At 43.8% G+C, this 12805-nt stretch overlaps 1 protein-coding gene across 1 annotated transcript in view; it reads left to right on the top strand.

The window, feature by feature from the left end:
- Positions 1–1459: 1459 nt before the first annotated feature.
- Positions 1460–12805, top strand: part of LOC131892218 (rap guanine nucleotide exchange factor 2-like) — a gene marked incomplete in the record, with an annotated part of 16402 nt that continues 5056 nt past the window's right edge. The window contains 20 exon segments of the mRNA XM_059242003.1: positions 1460–2029; positions 3326–3602; positions 3744–4076; positions 4358–4513; positions 5056–5157; positions 5245–5395; positions 5531–5907; positions 6697–6810; positions 6876–7076; positions 7240–7374; positions 7441–7596; positions 7672–7783; positions 8078–8149; positions 8236–8375; positions 8449–8548; positions 8614–8702; positions 8841–8936; positions 9005–9236; positions 9371–9747; positions 11238–11750. Coding sequence (XP_059097986.1) covers positions 3390–3602; positions 3744–4076; positions 4358–4513; positions 5056–5157; positions 5245–5395; positions 5531–5907; positions 6697–6810; positions 6876–7076; positions 7240–7374; positions 7441–7596; positions 7672–7783; positions 8078–8149; positions 8236–8375; positions 8449–8548; positions 8614–8702; positions 8841–8936; positions 9005–9236; positions 9371–9747; positions 11238–11750 — 3669 coding nt within the window.

Raw genomic sequence — 12805 nt, 5'->3', positions numbered from 1 at the left:
TGATTAGAAGATATGACTCGGGATGAAATTTTCCATGGGCTTGAGGATGATGTTCATGGTTATTTCCATTTAGCATGTATTATGGTGCAATGAAAGTCTACAAAAACCTCGTATTTTTCATTCTTTTGGAGATATTGTACCAATTCACATCAACCTTGGGACATCCTGAGACTATCTTTTACATTTCAAAAGCGAAATGTTTACTTTTTTGTGTAGAAAATAAATTTTGGGAAGCCAGAGTCCATTTGCTTTGATGTGCATTGACCATGGGTTTTGGTCCCTAGACCCCAGAGGGCGCTGTTCAATACGCTGAAAAGCCCCATAGTGGGGATTCCCTAGCCTATAGCCTAGGGCCTTGTATCTGCAAGAGTATTACAATGAGTTCAGCACACCATAGCGGTTAAATTTTGATCCTTTAATTTAGTTCCAAAGCAATGAGGTTACATGGGTCCCAGATCCAAACCAAACGCATTAATACGAGTATGAAAAAACTGTGGTTCTAGGAGCTATATATAATAATAATAGTAATCTTTATTGCAACTCTTGGTCATGTCATGGCGTAAAATATGTGGATGTAGCTACTACTGATGTGATCAAATAAATAATCACGGGAGGTTTCGACTAGTGCTACCAATTTACATTTTCAGAGGCATTGGGCTTCCCTGGTGGAATATTGGAATCCCGTTAGAGAGTTTTGGAGCCAGTTTTACGCAATATTTCACTGATTTGAAAGACAATTTGATTGTTTTAGATTAATTTTCATGTTCATGGGCATTTCATTTATTCTTCTGACTTTCAAAATTTATTCAGAAATATTTAGTATATGGACGGAGTTTTATGTCAAGGAGATCATTATTTAATTTAAAAACAAAACACTTTAACGTACCATGTAGTACGGATAATCTTGTTTTATTGATACTAGAGTTACTGTCTTGATACAAAGCCATAATGGCCTAAGTAGGCGGNAAAACACTTTAACGTACCATGTAGTACGGATAATCTTGTTTTATTGATACTAGAGTTACTGTCTTGATACAAAGCCATAATGGCCTAAGTAGGCGGTCATGGGACAGCCGTGTCGTTTCCTCTTTTTAGAGTCCCTGGACAAATGGATTGGTACCTTGTAGAGTACTCGCTTAGCCGAGGGATTGACTCGTACGTCTTTCTTGCCAGACGCGAATCCCACTTCCCTCCGCTCCATTGAGGCACTGGCTGAGAGTCTGGCTGAGTCTCTCGCCCCACTCGCCTTTGGGGAAGGTGGCTTGGCCAGGCAGAAGGCGAAATGGGCTTGGGCGGGCGATGACTCGCACCTGGACCAAGGGAATCAGGGCTCTTAAAAAATAGATGAATAGATGATAGTATTTGTCACCATATCTTGAACAATGACCAACATTGACAACCAGTTTTTTTTTCAATTTAATGCCAACAGAGCTAACATTGTTCTAGCATTTAATCCCACAACTTTCGTTATCACGTCCAAAACTTGATCCTATAATGCGTGTTTGGCTGGAAAGGGGTAGTGTCGTGCGAGCCCTGATTGTATGGCAACAAACGCTCTTGGCTCCACTCAACGAAGTATATTGTGTTATTGCCTGCCAAGGTACTAAAAAGGAGCGAGTGGCAAACTCCCCCTGAGAGGTCGTGTGTGCTGCTAGTGTCAAACATTCTGGGACCGGCCCCTTTTCGTGAACTGAATCTCCCACCTCCCCTTCCTTCCTTCCCCCGCCCCTAAACCATGATGATCCAACGACCCACTTTGTGGCCACGAAGTGAAGAGTGCGCTCTAATTCGATAGATGGATGGATGTGATTCAGCCTCTTTGGGTCTTGACGTCTTGACGGCCCACTGACCCATTGGCGTAAGTGCGTCCATCGCCCTCGAGACACCCCTTTTAAAGACCATTCACAGACCGGCCCAGCTCGGTTCACGCTCCTGCGCTGACCCAGGTCAAGGCCGCCGAAGTGAGGCGGGTGCGCTAGGGTCAGCCTCGTTGAGGGCGAGGGACCGCGGGTCTGGACTTCGAATCCGGGTAAGAAAAATCCACCGCTTGGAGGACACAATGAATCTATGAATGAATCTATGAATGAATCTACGAATGCACACAGAGGCGCTCCAGATTTGAGAGGACTTCAACGGGGATGGAAGCGTCCCTCAATCCATGGGTTTGATGGGACGCCAGGCCCGTCGGTTTTTTGACGTTATCCTTCAATTTCAAAAATGACCCAATGATTGCATTTCTTTTTCTTGGTCCTGGTGTGGGATTTGGACTGGGTTTGTTTACCCATGGCATTGGGGATGGGTAGTGTTTGACTCAGTCCTTTAGTGGAGCACAAATACTGCGACTTTGATTGGTATTGTTCCTGATAAGTGTCGCGTGAAAACAATGTCTGATCAACCTGAAAGCCTGCCTGGTCGCTTGGACGGGGATCGGTCCTAATCGAAGTGCATGCCACTCTTATATGAAAATCACTCATTGAGAGAAACTGGGGCTAAGGTTGTTAATTGGGGCTACAACTGACCTGGGTTGATCAACTCCTTTTGTTGGCCTGAGAGTGGGCGATGTTATTTTCAACCTCGTCCAGGCGATCAAACAATTGCTAGACCACATCTACCCGTCAACCGAGTTTTTCTAAAGATTCATCCCATTTTCAACACCAATGTACCAATGTCAGAGCTTTATGATCTAAATGTCTTACAATGCTGAATCAGGTCAAAATGCTTGGTCCTAAGTGAAATTATATAGCTTTTTAATATTGCCTTATAGTCGTCAGTCGTAGCATAAATCAATTAGATTCAGTCCCAACTACTCAAAGGAGAACTCGCCATATTTCTATTTATCACCCACGGCGGTTAAGCCAATAATGCCAAGACAATATGAAGCCAATGTCCCTATTCCGTTGGTTGTTTATTTCTTCAAATCCGCTCAAAACTCTGTCAAGGCTACAGTATTGCCTTAAAAGACCAATTCGAGGCCAACCAGTATTGAGTATGCGCTGAAATGAAACAACCAAATTGACAAAGTTCAATTTTTGGCACAAGCATTAGTTCTTCGTGTTTAATGCGGGAAGTTTTGATCCAAATTCTATTATTCCGTTCCATTTTGTCCTCAATGACGGTTTAGTCGGTGTCTCTGGAAGCCGAACCAAACTCGATCTCTTTCCGTAATCCTCGAGTTGATGATCTGTTCCAAATGCATTCATTCATCCTTCCCGAAGCATGGATGATGGAAATTTTGGAAATTTAAAAATGCTTGATCGAACGATCTTGATGATCGTGGTAGAAAAAGGAAAGAAAGGGTTGACACATAAATGACGTACATTTTAAGGTACGCAATTAGCCCGGACAACAACAACAACAGCAACAACAACCCAGCGCGTGTACCCACTAGCATGAATGTTGTGCCTGGCGGTCCAGGATCATCTGGGGGAAGCTCCACCAGTTCCAGGTCCAGTCGTCACAAGAGCCCCTCGTCATCGGGATCTCAATCCCAGCCTCATCGGCAACATCATCACCATCATCATCATCATCGGCAGCACCGTCATCACACCAGTCATCAACACCGGGTTTATCACAACGTCGAGCACGCCAACGAAATGATCGTGGTGAGTGAGTTTCCCCTTATGGGTTGAGACGGTCGAGACACGAAAACGACCTCTAGCGGATCAATCGAAGACCAATGGGGCGCCCTCTTTGGGGCGAATTTCGGAGTTTTGATCCCCGTATTTGTCTCCTTTCTTGTTTAGATTGATTATGCGGATGGGAATGTGTCTTCCAGTCAGAGACATGTTGCTGCAGGCAGTGGAGGGGGTTCTATGGGACCCCCTCCTTTGCCACCCCCAAACAGTAATCATGCACCCCCGTTGCCTCCCATCAAAAGGCAACCCATCAACCTTCATGACCTTCAGTCAAGCCTGAGTAGTGGCGGCAATGGTATGAATAATGTGGAGGTGAATCTGGCCCGATATGCCAACCAATACCAACACTACTACCATGCTCACCATTCACACAACCATGGCCCTGAAACAGTTGTGGATGGGACTGTTATTCATCCACGCCATGCATCATCAGCTCGTCAGGTAGGATAATATTCCCAGATTTCAAGTCATGAACCAACTGTCACATGGATATAAAAGCTCCAACCAGGTTTTTCCCCATGGTATTCTATGCTTGGCATTTTAGATCCTTGCCAATAAGGGAGACTGATTTCTTGTTTATTGCCTGGATTGTACATCATTTTGATGGCTAGGCTTGCCTGGTTGACATGACATGTACTGGAAACAAAATTTGACATAGAGTGTAGATCTGTAGGTCCAACTTATTCCAAATATTTCATCCATCAACTCATTTCATTTCCCAGTATGCTCTTCCTGGTGATACCCATAATGCCTACTACCATACCCATCATCATCCCCATGGAGGACATCCTCCTCATGGTCAAATGTACAAGCCTGCCAATCGAAGCAGTCACAGCAGTGATACAAGCTCAGCCTACTCCGGATCAGACACAATGCAGGTGAGCAAATGGATTGAAACTTGCTTGCCCTTGAGATTTGTTCCTAACAAGAAGAGTCATGGAGATGTCAAGTCATTTTGTTATTTTGATTGTTGGCCTTGGCTTGGAGCGGTGTTCTCAGTTCTGCCACTAGATGGCGTGCACCCATGCCTTCCAAGAGTGGTGATCTATGGTGGACGAGGAATTATCTCATTTCCTGTTTCTCCAGTAAAATGGTCCGAAGCTTGAAGGTGGCACTATTTTATCAGCAATATCCTGAGGGATTATTCGAAAAATTGGAGCAAAGGAAGTTGAACTGGCTCTCATTTCTGCATTTGAAAAAGTTGCTCCTCCTTGAAGCAAAATCGCTATGTTCAAGCATCGATTCAAAAGTTTCACTAGTCCTTCATCCAGACATGAATCCACGCCATCCTTGGTTTCACAGGATTCTGGAAACTTTACAATAATCAGTGATGTCAAAGTATGATTGGTGGAACAATGTGGCCATTAAGAAATCACTCTCTCCTTCCTCTCATGCCTAATTTGATCTTTATCTTTTGCAGTCAATACACAGCAGTCTGGAAAATGAGGCCGTGGTGGATCTGTCAGGATTGCATGAATCAGTGGTGGATTCCGATGAAGAAGAACTGGCTGATGGAATGGGGGTAAAAATTCAATTCCAAAAGGATCCAATCGGTCTTTATCCCAAAGAAAAAACTTTATCCAACATAACTTTCATTTTGTTATTGTAGCAAATGGTCATCCGGGATTTGGTGCGCGAATGCTTGGAGAAGGACCCTGCTGATAGGAATGCCAAAGACATTGAGGTTCTCTTGGAGTTCTCCAAGACCTTGGAAGCTTTCAACAATATGACTCTTGCCACAAGGAGAGCCCTCTGCTCAGGTATGTACAGTTTAGTGGAGAGTTATAAAATATTGACTAGGTTTCGAGAGTTGGGACAGCACTCGTTCGCAATGCTCAAAACTCCACTTACAGAACCCCTCCACTATTCAAGCTTTGTTTTTCTTCCTTTTGTAGTGATGGTATTTGCTGTAGTGGAGAAGGCCGGGACCGTGGTCATGAATCACGAGGAGGAACTGGACTCTTGGTCAGTCATCATCAACGGTGAGGTCCGCATCGACGACCCTAACCCCGGCAGTAACAACAACCACGCCCTCAACAATCAAACCACAAGTACCTTCCCTAACCTGAACCAATCCCAGACAAACAACACTAACAATAACAACAACAATCAACACCACCCGAATGTGACCCGATCATCGCGGTCCAACAACCATGGGAAATACCTCAAAATCGGCGATAGCTTCGGCATCACCGCCACCATGGACAAGCTCTACCATCAAGGCGTCATGAAAACCTGCATGGATGATTGTCAGTTCGTGTGCATTACTCAGGTGAGAGACTAGTTAGCTGAATTGAAGCATTTTTTTTTTGGTCTTTGGGTAACAGGATCCTATTAAAGAGGTTGTGCCTTTTTTGGGCGGACTCGCTTACCGCTATTGGGAATGAAATTCTCAGCAGTTCAAGACGAAAATGTATGTTTTTAAGTGACTTTTATTCGTACATAATGTTTGATTGACCAACAAATTAGAGTTAGCGGATCTGCTGGCTAGCCTTTGAATATAGGGTTGATCAGGAATTTTAGTCAAAAACTTGGTTAGCTAGTCATAAACAAGTATTTTTAGAAGGTGATTTTCAAAGTGACAGGATGCACTTACTTTGAATAAACTGATTTTGTGCTGATCTTCTTATGTGCATGAAAGTGTACAAAATTTGATGAGCAAAATGAAATGCCAATTTTCATGTAAAGGAGAAGGAAATTGTCGTGTCGAAGGTCGCTGTTTTAAGCATGATTAATTCATGAGTCAAGGTCACCCCTCCCCCTTCCCCTTACGTTCGTTTTGTTTGTCATGCTTTTACGTTTTGTACGAAGAAGACCTTTCATTCCCAATATCATCGATCCTCTTGGAAAGGTAACATGAGTAGGCACTCTTCGTGTACCGGCTTATGTTGTTGTGTCGTTGCTGATCCCCACCAAAATGGGCGACGTCAAGCTCAGCGTTTTAGAACACTTCCTCTTGGCTAACTTTCGATTTCATTTTAATCTTCTGGAGGTGAAAGAGCGTCAAGATCCACGGCTTTGGTGAAGCACGTTGAGCTATGATTTCGTCATTTTCTTGCAGAATGATTACTACAAGATCCTCAAGGAAGAGGCTACCAATCAGAGGAGATACGAAGAAAATGGCCAGATCGTCCTGGTCACCGACCCGGATCCCAACGAAAAACTGAGCCACAAGGTAAAAATGGATTAAGATTCCTTTAGACGCCGCAATTAATGCCGTGTTGTATTTTTTTTGGTCAGGTCATTCGTGGAACGCCGGATAGGTTGTTACTGCAACTGATCGATGAGAACTCCTCGGCGAATGAGTCCACTTATGTTGAGGACTTTCTTCTCACCCATCGAACGTTTTTAAATTCCTCCATGGAGGTGGCCCACAAGTTATTGGAGTGGTTCAATGAAGGCACTCTCTGTGACAGGGTGACACGGGTTCTCCTATTATGGGTATGTATAACCTGCCGGCCCATTTAAGCCTCATCAACCAACAAGTGACCTCCCAAAAGCACAGAGGTTGCGTGGCCAACTAGCAAATCTAGTTGCGCTAAAGGGAGTCTCTGCAAAGCTGTCTTCTGGTCATGATATTTGTTGGCATGTCCATCTGTTGTAGGTGCACAATCACTTCACGGACTTTGAGACAGATCCACAAATGATGGAGTTCCTGGAGAAGTTTGAGGTGGCCTTGGAGTCGCGCAAGAAAATGAATGGACAGCTCCGATTGCTGAACTTTGCTTGTGCAGAGAAGGTAATGCGATAATCGCGTTGGGCCCGGAGCTAAAAATAAGTGGCAGTTTTAACCCCACGCTTTCAGGCTCGGAAACGAATCATAACCTTGAGGAGGTCTTCGCGAGAAGAGCCTCTGCAATTCTCGCTGATGGGCGGTTATGAGCGAGGATTCGGCATCTTTGTGGAACGGGTGGAAAAGAACTCAAAGGCGTCGGAAATTGGCCTCAAGCGAGGAGACCAGGTAAGACTTGATTAGAAATGTGAAGCCCAACCTGTTCCAAAAGTCAAAAAAAAACAAAAAACTTTCTTCACTCAGATCCTGGATGTGAATAGAAAGAGCTTTGAGAACAACATGAGTCTGCCCAGAGCTCTGACCTTCCTCAAGGAGAGCACACATTTAGAGTTGACGGTGAAGTCCAATCTTCTAGGTAAGTGGCGGGCTATTCTTGTCCTCTTGAAATGCAATCCTCTTGTCATATTGATGAAAAAATGAAATGAATATTAAGGACAAGTGACCATTGGAAAGATGAAGGCGCTCCCTGTCATCCCTGGTCGCAAATCCGGCAAAGTCAGCAAGAAAGGGCATTTCAAAGTGCATTCGATAAGTAAAGACCCTTTAGCTTCCAAACTTGATAGCTTGCTTCATAATGAACGTTTCCCTCATTCTTGTCTGTCTGTCTGTCTGTCTCTCTTCATGGCTTGCAATGCTTTGATGTTTTCAGTGTTCAAAGAGCTGCTTCAAACTCCCGAGAACTCCCCGAGATCGCGCTTGAGAAAGGCTTCCGATCAAACCGGTTAGTTCTTGTCAGCCATGTTGTTGTTGTTGTTGTTCGAAGTGCTTTTGAAACATTTTACCACTCTTTCCTGTCTTCATGAGCAGGAGGACGCTCCAATTCGGAATACACGGTGAACTCCAAATCCAAACGAGCCCACGATGATTCGTCTGGGTCGCTCAAGTCCAATAGTTCGTCCAGTTCGTTACCCATCAACGCCATGAGAGGCAGAGATCGAGTTAAAGCGGTGAGTATGGTTCATTGCTGTGTGTTCGGCCTTCCTGGTCTTGACTGTGACGAAATTATTGTGTACATCACAGATGTTGAAGAGCCTGATCAAGCCCAAGATGGGGTTTCCTGGTGCACTGTACCCCGAATCGGATGTAGCCAACTTGGGCATTGTCTCGGATCACAGTAATGGTAGGTGTACATCTCGAAAGCCAGCGTGTCTACAAATAGGTTTGGTCAATTGGTCCGTTTTGCAGATTCTTGGGATTTCACCAGCGACTTGCCCGACCATTCCTTGAAGATTTACCGAGCTGACCAGCACTTTCGTTACCTCTTGGTTCATAAAGTAAGTTGATAGTTGACTAGGTTTCGTGCCGGAAAGGTTCATATTTTACGCTGACGAGAATCACGAAACCTCACCATGTTGAGCTGTGTATTTCCCTGTTGATCATGGTTCATGGGGCATTTGTTATTCTCTTCTCAGAATACCAGCGCCAGAGAGGTTGTTATGCTCGCCTTGCAAGAATTCGGGATCTCGGACTGCAGTTCGAACTTCACCTTGTGCGAAGTCACTGTTGAGGTGAGTGTTCTGGTTCTTTTACATGTCATAGAACACCGATGAACGGGTGTTCTTTTTTTTTCCATCAGGGGAATCTGGTCCGTCAGAAGCGGTTGCCAGACGAGCAAACCAACCTGGCCGAGCGCATTGGATTGGCCTCGAGGTACTACATCAAGAACATTCTGTCATCGGAGCAACTCATCCCGGAGGACGCCAAAGCCGAGTTGAACAAGGAGGCCCAAGTGAATCTCCTCCAACTGAATGCAATCGAAGCCGCCATGCAACTTATGGTGGAGGACTTTACCATCTTCCGATCTATCGGTAGGCGTTTCATTAATATAATTTTGATAATAAATTGTCAAAACTATAGTCCTTACGATTAATGTAGTAATGAAGACACGGGGCAGATCAAATGATCCTTTACTACCAAATGTGATTCCCCCTGTCTGTTGTAGAATCCACAGAGCATGTTGACAAGCTTTTCGAGCTGGAGTCCAAGTTTGGCACGCCTAATTTGGACCGTTTCGGGGATCTGGTCAACCGCGAGATGATGTGGGTCATCACGGAGATCGTGTCCGAGTCCAACGTGAACCGACGAGTCAAGATCATCAAGCAGTTCATCAAAGTGGCGCACAATTGCTTCAAGGAGACCCAGAACTACAACTCCATGTTCGCCATAACGTCCGGGTTGGACCACGGCGCCGTCAAGCGTCTTAAATCCACGTGGGAAAAGGTGCCGAGCAAGTATCTGAAACTCTTGGAGGAGATGCGTATGGTCATGGAGCCTTCCATGAATTTCCGCCGTTACCGCAATCTCGTCAACAGCTCCAAGGTATGCGGTTAATAGAGCGTCCAATATCTGCGCTGTCATTTTGTTCTAGACCTCAAAAGATGACCACAGCAAATGAGAATTGAAAAATAGCAAACACATTTTTTTAAAACAGGACTAATGGTTGAAAGGGGTCGAGAACAACGACCCATATACAAAGTGTCCTCCGATTCACGCAGTCTAAAATGTTAATCATAATTAAGCAGTTTAGTACTCGTAGTATGAAACGACTTGGGTTTTTTTTTTTCGGTGTCTTTCGTGCTTTTTTCTAAAGAAAAAAAAATAGTTATTCAATCGGACCAATTTTTTTTTATCAAACATGACAATCATAATTAAGCAGTTTAGTACTCGTAGTATGAAACGACTTGGGTTTTTTTTTTCGGTGTCTTTCGTGCTTTTTTCTAAAGAAAAAAAAATAGTTATTCAATCGGACCAATTTTTTTTTATCAAACATGACATGCTGGGAAATCATTCCCAAGCATCGACAAGAAACCCGTTAAAAAAAAACTGAAACGCAAATCGTTTGGACATCATAAATCCGCTTCAATGCCAATAGGTCTGTCTGAAAGTTCTAAGCAGGTCAAGAGTTAAAAATTTCTGCGGAATCACAAGTTCCAAAAATAACCCAATATATCATGCTGCAATTTCCTTTTGATCAATGTTCACACATCACGTCAAAATTTCAGTTATTTGCACCAAAATTCGACAGTTCTTGCAAAACCACAAACAATCTGTAAAAGTGCCTTAACAACTAACTACAAATTTTCGAATAATAATAGTTTCAGACAGTTGTGCTCAAAATTTTGCTAATTTTACTCCTTCACCTTATCAATTTAGCCCAACCGTAACTGCAGATGTTTAGAAAAAGTAACGCCTTGCCCTTACCCGTTACTTTTGCATAGAAAGAGAGGGCCTAAAACTGCATAAAAACCGTTTATGCAATTTTTTCACGTCCAGTGAATATGTCGTGAAACAAATGACTGGGGATTACTTATTTGATCCCATCAGTGGCAAGTTGCATATGAGACGGGATAAAAAGAACGGATAGGAAACCTTTACGCATCTTTCTTTTCCTCGTTCATAAAAGAAAAAGTAAAGGTAACGGGAGGGATATTCCATTACCGTTACTTTTCAGAAAAGTAACACATTAACGGTAGCGTTACTCAAAAAGTAACGCCGTTACTAAAGCCTTGGGGAACCAACACTATAAAAACCACAATACGAAATCAAATACATGTGGGAAGTAGAACAATTAGGCCTCCCACCCAAGCACCCCAATACAAAACATAAATCGATATAAGATTTGCTTTATATTCCCATACTAGATCCGTTTGATACAGTGACAGGTTGGAAATGCAAATGTAATTTAATCACTTCCGGCTGTCCCGTCTCAAGAACCTAATAAACAAAGAGGCAATCTAGATCACCAAAGGGGAGGTGCTCACCATGAAGGCATTGATGACATATCTATCTATATTTCCCCCCTCTGATAGCCGCCGATCATTCCCATCTACCCTATGGTGAGCAAGGATCTGACGTTCCTCCACTTGGGCAACGAAACTCACATTGACGGACTGATCAACTTCGAGAAGCTCCGCATGATTGCTGAGAAGATCAGGGACTTGTCCAATATGTGCTCCACGCCTTTGGATGTGACCTCCATGCTGGACAAGCAAGGTTCCCAATTGGGCACGGCCCTCGGGAACATGGTGCCCGCCCAGGGGGGTGCCACCATCAAACGGGGCACGCGGGGCAAGAGCAAGGAGGCCTTGAATGCCAAGAAGATGTATGAAGAGGCGCAGATGGTGCGCCGGGTCAAAGCTTACTTGACGAAAATGCCTGTGATAAGGGACGAGGAGCGTTTGCACCAATTGTCAGTGGAGGTCGAGCCTCCTCCGTCCAACCCCCATCCCGCTCTGACCGTCCCGTCGTCTTCTGCCGTGAGTGGCGGGTCCATCAAGGCACTCTCCGCGCAGAACTCAACGGCGTCCATCAACTCTATGGGGGTAAGAGCACATATACAGATATACGTACAATCCTTAAACTCAACAATATTCAAAGGTTTCGCGAGAACCAGAGAGTTTATTGCGAGGGCTCCAGCCGGTATGTTCAGTGACGTCATCGCGCGGAGAAGTTGCAGTGAGGCCAGCCAGGCAGCAATTTTATTTTTAGAACCCACGGGTGATTGTTGAAAAACCTCTTTTAGTGTGGGGTCGTGGTTACTGACGGTAGAGGGCGCACCCATCACTCATCTGCAGTGGGATCACTCAATGGTTGCTCATTGAATTTGTAATTCTAAGCACACCAGACTCAGTCTTAGCTTTCTTCATTTTCTTTCAATGTTAGTACGAGGGGTATGTCACCTAAACCGGTACTCAGTTCATATATTATATGATAATTAAGATATTGAAAAATGGTCATGAGGCATTGACAGATCTTTTTGAATGGCAACATTTTATCTTTTCAAAAAGAAACAAAAATTAGCTGATTTCCTGTAAATTTGAAGTTTCTTTAGTGTATTCGGCTTACCCCTTACAAAAGTATCGCGAAACAAAAGGGACGATCAATATGCAACACTAAAATCTTTTGCAAAATCGGGCAAAACTTCTACGGAATGCTTCAAATTTTTACAAGAGGCCTATGGAGAAGCTGCATTTTTACGTAATTGTTTTTTTTCATGGTATCGCAAATTTCATCAGTTTGGGTCTCAAAATGACCTGGAATTGGCCATACAGGGGGTGTTAAGACAGCTCTCAAAGAATGTCCTCTTGTTTGTATTTGAGAGTTGGGTTAAAAATGTAATAAGTGTACTTAAATTGGAGGTGACTATGTCAATAAATCATAAAAATAAAGTTTGCTCTATCTTGTACATATCAAAAGCTATTCCTGGAGTACCGGTATAAGTGACATAGCCCTCGTAGTTATCGCAGCATTGAATTAGTGTTCTACAGTTAAATATCGTTTAAGAACTATGGTGGTTATAGAGCCAATCCTGATGCAAGCAGCAATTTGATTGAAACCGGTTTTTTTGCTGTATAAATTCCTGCGCATAAAAGAACCA

Source organism: Tigriopus californicus, chromosome 12 (genome assembly GCF_007210705.1).
Source record: "Tigriopus californicus strain San Diego chromosome 12, Tcal_SD_v2.1, whole genome shotgun sequence".
In the NCBI taxonomy this organism is placed as follows: domain Eukaryota; kingdom Metazoa; phylum Arthropoda; class Copepoda; order Harpacticoida; family Harpacticidae; genus Tigriopus; species Tigriopus californicus.
Note: the sequence above shows the minus strand (reverse complement) of the source record. Positions and strands in the feature narration are given on the sequence as shown.